The 12,293-nt window shown below is 37.1% G+C and overlaps 1 protein-coding gene across 1 annotated transcript in view; it reads right to left on the reverse strand.

Annotated features, from left to right (window-relative positions):
- Positions 1–205: 205 nt before the first annotated feature.
- pomgnt1 (protein O-linked mannose N-acetylglucosaminyltransferase 1 (beta 1,2-)) overlaps positions 206–12,293 on the reverse strand; it is a 38,585-nt gene continuing 26,497 nt past the window's right edge. The window contains exons 16-21 of the mRNA XM_061976422.2: positions 8,892–9,017; positions 7,078–7,142; positions 6,957–7,001; positions 4,967–5,102; positions 4,786–4,895; positions 206–658 (exon numbers count right to left, since the gene is read on the reverse strand). Coding sequence (XP_061832406.1) covers positions 577–658; positions 4,786–4,895; positions 4,967–5,102; positions 6,957–7,001; positions 7,078–7,142; positions 8,892–9,017 — 564 coding nt within the window. The 3' untranslated portion in view covers positions 206–576. The remainder of the gene's footprint in view (positions 659–4,785; positions 4,896–4,966; positions 5,103–6,956; positions 7,002–7,077; positions 7,143–8,891; positions 9,018–12,293) is intronic.

The following is a 12,293-nucleotide window of genomic DNA, read 5'->3' on the forward strand; positions in this document are numbered from 1 at the left end:
GAAACCTACATGATTGCGTGTGCCATGGACCAAATTATTATTTTTAGGTCTACCGTTTGTCTCACAATATTCAAGAGTCTGCTGACTTACACTAAAAATAAGTTTCAACAAAGCATGACTCTTTTGGCTCTCATCGTTTAAAAAGAGTTAATGAACGGCACATCAGTTAATGAACGGCACATCAGTGGCTAATAAACTTCTGACATTTGTTCTCTTTAGTTGAAAAATATCAACTTTAATTTATTCCAAATATATATGTATGTTTGTACGTATGTATGTACATTGTATCATTTATTTTGTTCAGTCTAGAGGCAAATAAATAGTTAAGTTATAACATACAATGTGTACACTCAGTAGTTTCAGTTCTGCTGCTAGGTGGGCAAGAGTTGATCTAAAAATGTAAAAAGTCACTTCGTAACAAAACTTACCAACTCCTCAAGTCATGGATTGGTTGAATGAATTATATTTTATCATAAAAAGGTCCCAGGCTTCACTGTTAGTGGTTGAAATACTTGTTAAGGCCTGGGCTGGTTTAAAAAAGTGTAGTGTGTGTGTGTGTGTGTGTGTGTGTGTGCTTTACAGCTGATCCGCTGGCGCACCCTCTTCCTTGGGGAGGGGCTCTAAGTGGATGGGGGTGACATTGGTGGGTTTCTTCACTCTGATTGGGACAAAAGAAGATGAGAGAAATAAATGGCTTTCATTTAGGGTTTGGTAGATAATTCCATGAAATAAATTAATACTGTCGGAGGCAGATATTTACATATATCCATATTTAAGTGTTACTTCTTTAATTTCATAATCATATTACAAAACAGCTAGTATTTTTCTTCCAATTGTGGTCTTTTGGTTGTCTGCAAATACTATGTGCTAACCTTGAGTGTGGAATGTAAGAAAGAGAGATACTCCTTCTTCTTATCTATTCTTATGTCCAGGTGAGGAGGACAATGGGCATGTGTTTGGGCTGAAAAGACAAGACAGCGAGCGAGGGAGGGAGGGAGGGAGAGAGACTTTATAGAATAGAAGGTTTCCATTTCTGAGGGGAGACCATCTTAGCTGTGCGATTGAATGTTCTATGCTGGACTGGTCTCATGATATTTCCAAACTTTGCAAATATATTACAAAATACCTATCCTGTCTCTGGTGGTTCTTTTACTCAGATTTAAGTGTCGTAAAGAGCTCGGGAGCGACAACCATAAACTTGAATTCCCTGGGAGGAACAACTGGTCCAAACGCAATAATACCTACTTTTTCCAGCATCGAATACCGTACGAGACTTTTTCCTTGGCTAATATTCCAAACATTGATCGCGAAAACCTGTCACAAATGCAGATTTGGCGCTTGCGGTTCGCCCTTACCTTTAAACAAATGGTACCGTATTTTTCTGAGTATAAGTCGCACCAGAGTATAAGTCGCACCTGCCGAAAATGCATAATAAATAAGGAAAAAAACATACATAAGTTGCACTGGAGCCCGGCCAAACTATGAAAAAACTGCGACTTATAGTCCGAAAAATACGGTAATACTTTTTCCAGAGAACAAATGATCTATGATGCACTCCGCTGTTACATTTAGCGAGTAGACGAACATATTAAAAGTAGAGATGTCCGATAATATCGGCCGATAAATGCTTTAAAATGTAATATCGGAAATTATCGGTATCGTAAAATGTATGACTTTTTAAAACGCCGCTGTACGGACGTAGGGAGAAGTACAGAGCGCCAAAAAGCCTTAAAGCACTGCCTTTGCGTGTCGGCCTAATCACATAATGTCTACGGCTTTTCACACAAACAAGTGAATGCCATCCATACTTGGTCAACAGCCATACAGGTCACACTGAAGGTGGCCGTACAAACAACTTTAACACTGTTACAAATATGCGCCACACTGTGAACCCACACCAAACAAGAATGACAAACACATTTCGGGAGAACATCCGCACCGTAACACAACATAAACACAACAGAACAAATACCCAGAACCCCTTTCAGCACTAACTCTTCCGGGACGCTACAATATACACCCCCCGCTACCCCGCCCACCTCAACCTCCTCATGCTCTCTCAGGGACAGCATGTCTCAAATTCCAAGCTGCTGTTTTGAGGCATGTTAAAAAAAATAATGCACTTTGTGACTTCAATAATAAATATGGCAGTGCATTTTTTTCCATAACTTGAGTCGATTTATTTTGGAAAACCTTGTTACATTGTTTAATGCATCCAGCGGGGCATCACAACAAAATTAGGCATAATAATGTGTTAATTCCACGACTGTATATATCGGTATCGGTTGATATCGGAATCGGTAATTAAGAGTTGGACAATATCGGCAAAAAAGCCATTATCGGACATCTCTAGTGTAGTTGCCTCTTGGCAGCTGATACTGCAATTTAAATCCTGTGTAAAAAGATGTTGAAGCGCACTGCACTGGCCTTAAATACTTGACACTTTGAAACACTTTTTAAAAAAGTAGTACATTTGGAAGTACATAAGTTCATTATTTGTTCATTTTAATGCTATATTGAATGAGTATCGAGAAGCGTAGAAATGATGGTATCCCTAGTTCCATTATTATTAGCGTTTTTAACAATACTTGCGTCCACTACACCTGAATAATCCCACAAAACGTTTGCCCTTAATTCCGCACACGGTCTCGTACGGCCAAACATTGCGCATAACAAAGTAGTCCGTCTGTTCATGTATTACTGTGTCCACAAAAATCATCCCACGCTTGGTCACTCAGTCTCTACTTTTTTGTTATGGAGTACGACTACAAAATAATCCACAAACGGGCCAAAGAAAGTTGCGAGTGCTAGTCTTTAATGAAAAAGGCGACAAACACTATTGAATTCAAGAAAAGGCGGTCTTCGCTTTTTGGCAACACATTGTTTTCCGGTAATATTTTTGGGTGTCTGGAACAGAATAATTGGATTTCTTATAGGACATTTGGAAACAGATTTCTAACAAAAACGGAAGTGTAGTCCCCAAAGCATACTTGCCAACCTTGAGACCTCTGATTTCGGGAGGTGGGGGGTGGGGGGTGAGAGGGGGGTGGTCGCGGTGGGGCGGGGGCGTGGCTAAGAGGGGAGGGGTATATTTACAGCTAGAATTCACCAAGTCAAGTATTTCATATATATATATATATATATATATATATATATATATATGTCTTAATAAGGTTATCCAAAAAATAGTGCTGGATACCGTAGTAGAGCGCAATATATGTATGTGTGGGAAAAAAAATCACAAGACTATTTCATCTCTGAGATGAAATAGTCTTGTGATTTTTTTTCCCACACATACATACATATATATATATATATATATATATATATATATATATATATATATAAGAAATACTTGACTTTCAGTGAATTCTAGCTATATATATATATATTTATTATATATACATATATATATATATATATATATATATATATATATATATATATATATATATGTATGTGTGGGGGAAAAAATCACAAGACTATTTCAAGAAATACTTGACTTTCAGTGAATTCTAGCTATATATATATATATTTATTTTATTATATATATATATATAAATAAAATAAATACTTGAATTTCAGTGTTCATTTATTTACACATATACACACATAACACTCATCTACTCATTGTTGAGTTAAGGGTTGAATTGTCCATCCTTGTTCTATTCTCTGTCACTATTTTTCCAACCATGCTGAACACCCTTTCGCAGGTACCCAGAAAAGTTTCGAGTACCACCAAAAAAACTGAATCTCTGAAGACAGTATAAAAATCTGTGTTAAAGGTGTACAAATACTGTTTGTATAATAAGCATGTTATTTTTTACAAATGAGGGTTAAGAGTTCAGTACTAAAAAAAAAAAAGAAAAGAATGTGGCTTAAGTACAGTTTTTTAATTGAGCTGCTGCATTTTTTGGTTGGGTTGTTTATTTATTTTGAGTAACTTCTATACATTTCTAAAAGGGGAGGAATGTAATAGTGATCTATGTTTGTCTGTTGCCATCTCCTGGTGAATGTTGGCTATAGCGTACTGGGGTTACTTTTTGGTTGGCCAACGATTTACGTGGTGTTGCGCACCTGACGTCACTCAGGTCCGCATGGAGCTGGAGGGGGCGTGGCTTCCAGCTCCGCCTGAATTTCGGGAGATTTTCGGGAGAAAATTTGTCCTGGGAGGTTTTCGGGAGAGGCGCTGAATTTCGGGAGTCTCCCGGAAAATCCGGGAGGGTTGGCAAGTATGCCCCAAAGACAAGGTCTAACTCCGCCTTCCACTTTGTGCGAGGGCTCGAACTAAAGACGTTTCTAGTCCTACATAAAGTACAAACCCCGTTTCCATATGAGTTGGGAAATTGTGTTAGATGTAAATATAAACGGAATACAATGATTTGCAAATCATTTTCAACCCATATTCAGTTGAATATGCTACAAAGACAACATATTTGATGTTAAAACTGATAAACGTTTTCTTTTTGCAAATAATAATCCAATCGTTATATTGAGTGTTGTTAAAAGAAAAGGTGATGTAACACAGTGGTGAACATGCCCTTTCCCAACTACTTTGGCACATGTTGCAGCCATGAAATTCTAAGTTAGTTATTATTTTGAAAAAAAAAAAAAAAGTTTATGAGTTTGAACATCAAATATGTTGTCTTTGTAGTGCATTCAATTGAATATGGGTTGAAAATGATTTGCAAATCATTGTATTCCGTTTATATTTACATCTAACACAATTTCCCAACTCATATGGAAACAGGGTTTGTATAACATGTAAAAATGATGTGAACTTACGAGTACGGGGAGATCGGAACGGCCACCACCAGGACGTGACTCTTCTTTCGAAAGAGTCGCCACAGGCCTCTGTGATTTCCCCGAACATCTAGGTCCCAAACATGAAGGCACTGAGTAGAAGATCAGGGAAAGAAAACATCAGTAATCACCCACACGTCACGCTCCTGAAGTAGTCGCGTACCTTGGCGAGCTCAGTCCAGGTGGAGGTGTCCGTCTCTGACGTCATCCTGATGAACATGACGTAGACTTTCCCCTCAGAGTCCGGCAGTAACGAGTCCTCACACGGGTTCTTGGTGTGGTCCAGCACCTCCGCCTCTCTGCCGGCCAATGATGGACAGCCATCTTTTACATATCGGCAGTACAACCATGTCAATCGCATGATTGGTTTTGGCTTAGTTTTTTACGCCCGATGCCCTTCCTGACACAACCCTGACCGGGAATGGAACCCTTGAAATGCAGAAGCGTGTACCAACACACCACCAGGGATCCACATAAGTGGTTGTCGACATCACAGAAAACTGCCATACCTTGCACATGTTTGGGAATATATATAGATGATAAATTAAATTGGAAACTGTTTATAAATACACTTAAGACAAAGATGGCAAAAATTATTGCTGTTACATAAAATCAAAAACTCTGTAAATCAAAAGGCTCTTAAAGGGGAACATTATCACCAGACCTATGTAAGCGTCAATATCATACTTGCCAACCTTGAGACCTCCGATTTCGGGAGGTGGGGGGAGGGGGTGGGGGTGGTCGGGGTGGGACGGGGGCGTGGCTAAAAGGGGAGGAGTATATTTACAGCTAGAATTCACCAAGTCAAGTATTTCATATGTATGTATATATATATATATATATATATATATATATATATATATATATATATATCTATCAGAAATACTTGACGTTCAGTGAATTCTAGATATATATATATATATATATATATATATATATATATATATATATATATATATATATATATAAAATTTATTTTATTATATATATATATATATATATATATAATTTATTTTATTATATATATATATATTTATTTATATATATATATATATTTATATATATATATTTATATATTTATATAAAATAAATACTTGAATTTCAGTGTTCATTTATTTACACATATACACACACATAACACTCATCTACTCATTGTTGAGTTAAGGGTTGAATTGTCCATCCTTGTTCTATTCTGTCACTATTTTTCGAACCATGCTGAACACCCTCTCTGATCATGCATTGATGTGTGGCACGCACAAAAGTGCTTTCATCAAATGCACTAGATGGCAGTATTGTCCTGTTTCAGAGTGTCACAACATTGCTGTTTACGGCAGACGAACTGCTTTACTGTATACAAAAAAGTGACTGCTGTTGTGTGTTGTTGCCACGCTGGGAGGACGTTAATGAAACTGCCTAACAATAAACCCACATAAGAAACCAAGAACTCGCCCTCCATCATTCTATAGTAATAACGTGATTGGGCAGGTACGCTTTTTTATATTGTGGAGGACCTGAGTCCGCCTGAATTTCGGGAGATTCTCGGGAGAAAATTTGTCCCAGGAGGTTTTTGGGAGAGGCGCTGAATTTCGGGAGTCTTCCGGAAAATCCGGGAGGGTTGGCAAGTATGGTCAATATATACCTTGATGTTGCAGAAAAAAAAACATATATTTTTTTAACCGATTTCCGAACTCTAAATGGGTGAATTTTGGCGAATTAAACGCCTTTCTATTATTCGCTCTCGGAGCGATGACGTCACAACGTGACATCACATCGGGAAGCAATCTGCCATTTTCTCAAACACCGAGTCAAATCAGCTCTGTTATTTTCCGTTTTTTCGACTGTTTTCCGTACCTTGGAGACATCATGCCTCGTCGGTGTGTTGTCGGAGGGTGTAACAACACGAACAGGGACGGATTCAAGTTGCACCAGTGGCCCAAAGATGCGAAAGTGGCAAGAAATTGGACGTTTGTTCCGCACACTTTACCGACGAAAGCTATGCTACGACAGAGATGGCAAGAATGTGTGGATATCCTGCGACACTCAAAGCAGATGCATTTCCAACGATAAAGTCAAAGAAATCTGCCGCCAGACCCCCATTGAATCTGCCGGAGTGTGTGAGCAATTCAGGGACAAAGGATGCAGATGTCACTCACTTAAGCATGTTTTGGATTTCCACTTCATATGCATCCTTCTTTAGGCTATAAGTGCACAGAAAACATGAAGGCAGTCAGTCAAAGAGCTCCAAGTTTAAAAAGAGTTTTTGGCCTCACACACCTGTCCACGTTCTTCAGCTGCACGTGAGGAACCGTGTTGAACTTGTGTTTTTTGAAGTACACCTCCTGTGTAAAACGAGAACACCCCCACTAAGCATTAAGACCAAAACTCATAATCACACTCATTTATAATGCTTTAGAAAGGTTAGCTTATTTGTAATGATCAAAAAAGAAGAGAGAACTACCATATTTTCCTGACAATACTTTTTTCCAGCGCTTTGAATCCTGCGGCTAATTAATGGATATTTTTTGCGTAATGTTTTGTATTCAACAAATACTTTTCATATAGATAGACAGATCGTATTTTATTGATTCCTTCAGGAGAGTTCCCTCAGGAAAATTAAAATTCCAGCAGCAGTGTACAGAATTAAGATCAAAATTAAAAAGTAAAAAGTAAATAATGGGGATATAAATGGAAACAAAATAGAAAAATAGTACAATAAGAATAAAAAATAAAAAGCAACAATGAGAATAAAAATAACAGTAAAATAAGAATATAACAAGAGAAACTAGGCAGTAGTGACCATGTTATGAAAAAGTATTGCACTGTTATTGTTTTGCATCCCCTGTCATCCTAGTACTACTAGTACATATTACAAAAACAGAGACACTGAAAAGGTGTGCTAGTTTGTGCTAAGGCGCCACCTTTTGGACGAGTTTGCTCACTGCAAGTAAAAAATATGTACTTCCTGTTTTGTGCCTTGAACCAGAAGTACAACTGTCCATAGCATTTCCTCATTCATCACTCCAAGCAACGTTTGTAGGTTTTACAATATAACTATAACAACTCATACTTACTCAACCGTTCCACGTGTGATGTTTTCAGGCATATTTATACGTGCTATCGTAATGTAATTAAGCTAGCGTCTTTAGCGTTAGCGAATGTGGTAACACGTTTACAAGTGTATGTGTTAGCATTATGAACTTAAAATACCATTGTTTTGAATTGTTTCAGTTTTGTAAATTCACCAAAACGTCACTGTGGAGTTATTGAGTTGGTTTAGCTGATTGGAGTGCTAGCTTTTCGCAGCTAATGGGTCCATGACGATGACTTCTGTTGTGTTTGATCGGCCATTTTACTGCCGTTGCTACATACACTGATTGGAAAAAATTAAGGTATATAAATAAACATTTACCGTATTTTTCGGACTATAAGTCGCACGTGCCAAAAATGCATAATAAAGAAGGAAAAAAACATATATAAGTCGCACTGGAGTATAAGTCGCATTTTTGGGGGAAATGTATTTGATAAAAGCCAACACCAAGAATAGACATTTGAAAGGCAATTTAAAATAAATAAAGAATAGTGAACAACAGGCTGAATAAGTGTACATTATATGAGGCATAAATAACCAACTGGTATGTTAACGTAACATATTATGGTAAGAGTCATTCAAATAACTATAACATATAGAACATGCTATACGTTTACCAAACAATCTGTCACTCCTAATCGCTAAATCCCATGAAATCTTATACGTCTAGTCTCTTACGTGAATGAGCTAAATAATATTATTTGATATTTTACACTAATGTGTTACCGGTAATCATTTCACACATAAGTCGCTCCTGAGTATAAGTTGCACCCCCGGCCAAACTATGAAAAAAAACTGCCACTTATAGCCCGAAAAATACGGTACATATTATTTCATACCTGTATATATCTGTGGCTTATAGTCCGATGCAACTAATATATGTAAAATATTTTTTTTCTTCTTAAATTTTGTGGGTGTATCTTGAATACAGGTGAGCGCTATTCGTGCGTATTCAGTTTAAATTTGTCTGTGTGTGACCATTTATTTTCTTGAAACTTACATGGAAATATCCATTCATGTTGAGGCCGATGATGCCAAAGTGGTAGGTGCGGGACACATCAGGGATGATACACTCCCTTCCTTTCCTCTGCTCTGGCATCCGCATCCACATGTCCCAATCCCACAGCTACATGGACACACACACACACACACACGTCAGCAACACAATCCAAACAACTTCTCAGTCATTAAATGGGTCACAACTGGACTGTTATAATTGATATAAATACCCCATAATTTGCAGTAATAGATTTTAAGTACATGTTACTGCTTCAATATCGAGTAAAACTTGCGCAGCAAATCTGACAGCATTCTAATTCAAATTATAATCATTATTATTATTTACCAATACCTGTATTAGAAAGTAAAAGCCACCTTGTATGGCAACATGTTTACTAGAGATAAATGATAATCGATAAATGCTTTAAAATGTAGTACCGGAAATTATTGGTATCGGTTTCAAAAAGTAAAATTCATGACTTTTTAAAACGCAGCTGTGTACATGGACGTAGGGAGAAGTACAGAGCACCAATAAACCTTAAAGGCACTTCCTTTGCGTGCCGGCCCAATCTCATAATATCTACGGCTTTTCACACACACAAGTGAATGCAAAGCATACTTGGTCAACAGCCATACAGGTCACACTGAGGGGTGGCCGTATAATCAACTTTAACACTGTTACAAATATGCGCCACACTGTGAACCCACACCAAACAAGAATGACAAACACATTTCGGGAGAACATCCGCACCGTAACACAACATAAACACAACAGAACAAATACCCAGAACCCCTTGCAGCACTAACTCTTACGGGACGCTACAATATACACCCCCCACCCCCCGCTAACTCCCCCCCCCCCCCCACCTCAACCCCGCCCACCTCAACCTCCTCATGCTCTCTCAGGGAGAGCATGTCCCAAATTCCAAGCTGCTGTTTTGAGGCATGTTAAAAAAAAAATAATGCACTTTGTGACTTCTATAATAAATATGGCAGTGCCATGTTGGCATTTATTTTCCATAACTTGAGTTGATTTGTTTTGGAAAACCTTGTTACATTGTTTAATGCATCCAGCAGGGCATCACAACAAAATTAGGCGTAATAATGTGTTAATTCCACGACTGTACATATCGGAATCGGTAATTAAGAGTTGGACAATATCGGAATATCGGCAAAAAAGCCATTATCGGACATCTCTAATGTTTACTGTTGTCAAATGGGCTTAATAAACACACAGTTGGGTTAGTACTATGGTACATGTAACCTCTAGTGCAGACCTGGGGAAAAATGCGGCCCATTAAGATTTTCAATCCGGCCCGCCGGACTTTCTACATAATTTTTTTTAGACCTTTAACATCAAACCTGTCGCCGCTATTATGATGTGCAGTGCTGTTTTTAAATGACCGTAAGTCTTGAACTATACACTGCAAAAACTGAAATCTAAGTAAGATTGAATATCTCAAATAAGGGTGATATTTGCTTATTTTCTGTCTGATAAGATAATTCTTCTCACTAAGCAGATATTATGTTAGAGTGTTTTACTTGTTTTAAGGGTTTTGGTCCTAAATGATCTCAGTAAGATATTACAGCTTGTAGCTGAGATTTGATGACCTATATTGAGTAAAACATGCTTGAAACTAGAATATCAACTGTTGCAAAGCTGTGTCATCAACACTCACAAGTATAAAACTACCTTTTTAAAGTCATCATTTCTTATTTCAAGCACAAAAAAAAAAATCATGACTTTGACACAATTGTGTCTCATAATTAAAACAGATGACAGCCAAATGGACTTTGCTGTTTTATTTTCAATGAAACAATAGAAAATACGTACTCACATAGTCGTACAGTTGGCACAGTACAGTAAACTGACAGTTAATATTTAAACATTTAATATGTGACATTTCTAACAATTTTGAACAGAAATAGTTCATGCACATTCAGATAAATTCTTAAAAATTACAATTAAAATTTTTTGGGCCGGGGGCCGGGCTGTATATATGCGCACTAATTGACTGAAAGAGCACACACTTGGCGCGATGATGTCATTTTATCGATGGAAAAATGCATTTTTAGACAATATGATTTGCCTTAGCGGCTAGGAGACCCCGAGAGTAACAAGCGGTTGTCTTGTTGCCTTTCCATCAAGAACAATAAATTAGTTTTTAGTATACGTTTGATGGTTTCAAGAATTGTAATGCCGAGCGCATATCATTATGTCAAGATAATGGTACTAGCATTTACTTACCGTAATTTAAGAATATTTTTCAACATATTGAGCAAAAAGGTCTCTTTTTTTTTTTTCTACCAAGAAAGGTGCACGTGTTATTATTGAGAATATACTTATTTTAAGGTATTTTTGGGTTCATTGAAGAGAGATAATTTTACTTGTTTTGGAAAGTCTTGACAAGCCGAATTTTCTTGTTCTATTGGCAGATAATTTTGTTTAGTTCAAATAAAATACCCCTAATTTTAGTTATTTTTTTCTTGTTTTTGAACACTGACTTTTTGCAGTGTAGAAAGTAATTCAATGGTTGAAATCTGCGCTTTTGAGTGTTATAGGAGCTATTACGGTAATCTACGTCACAGCAGCTCAGACAAGGAACAAAGCAGAGAGTGGGCGGGGTTTGTTTTCAGAGCAGCCAGCCCGAAAAGCATGTGTCAGGAACATAAGCGGAAGCAAATTTTTTACAACAAATTTCTGCATAAAAGTGATAATATATCATATTGTAGGTGTTTATTACCATTTGCAATCATATTTTGCTGTTTGTTGCATTTTTGTTGTGTTTTGCTTGATTGTAAAAGATGGGGAGCTGGTCAAAGAATTAAAAGAGGAGCGATGTTCGTATGTTGTTAATATTCAGTCTTTTATTGTTCATAGTTAATATTGTAAATCCCACTTTCTTTATTTTCATGTACATTTTGGGTGTCCCATTCAGTAAAAAACTGTAAAATTCCATTTGTTTTTTTTGAGGTGGTCTGTGATAATGTTTTTAGAACTGTATCGGACATTGTGACTTTTGGTATTACCGGTAGTGTTCCTAAAAAAAAGGGAACCAAACGCACATACTGTACAGCAGATTTTTGCAGCTAAATGTGTATGTATAATTTATACACATACATATTGGCCCACCCTAGACACATTTTATCTCTCAATATGGCCCCCCGAGTCAAAATATTTGCCCAGCTCTGCTCTAGTGGTACGCCAAAGAATCATTTGCTTAAAGTACAGTGTTTTATTTTCCTATATTCAAACCAGTGTTATTGTTCAAACAGTGTCTAATGCTAGTGTCCAAAATATTAAATATTTATTTCAATAAATACTTGGGCCGTATTTTAATTTGATTGATTGATTGATTGAAACATTTATTAGTAGATTGCACAGTACAGTACATATTCCGTA

This window comes from Nerophis lumbriciformis, linkage group LG14, assembly GCF_033978685.3.
Source record: "Nerophis lumbriciformis linkage group LG14, RoL_Nlum_v2.1, whole genome shotgun sequence".
NCBI classification, from domain to species: domain Eukaryota; kingdom Metazoa; phylum Chordata; class Actinopteri; order Syngnathiformes; family Syngnathidae; genus Nerophis; species Nerophis lumbriciformis.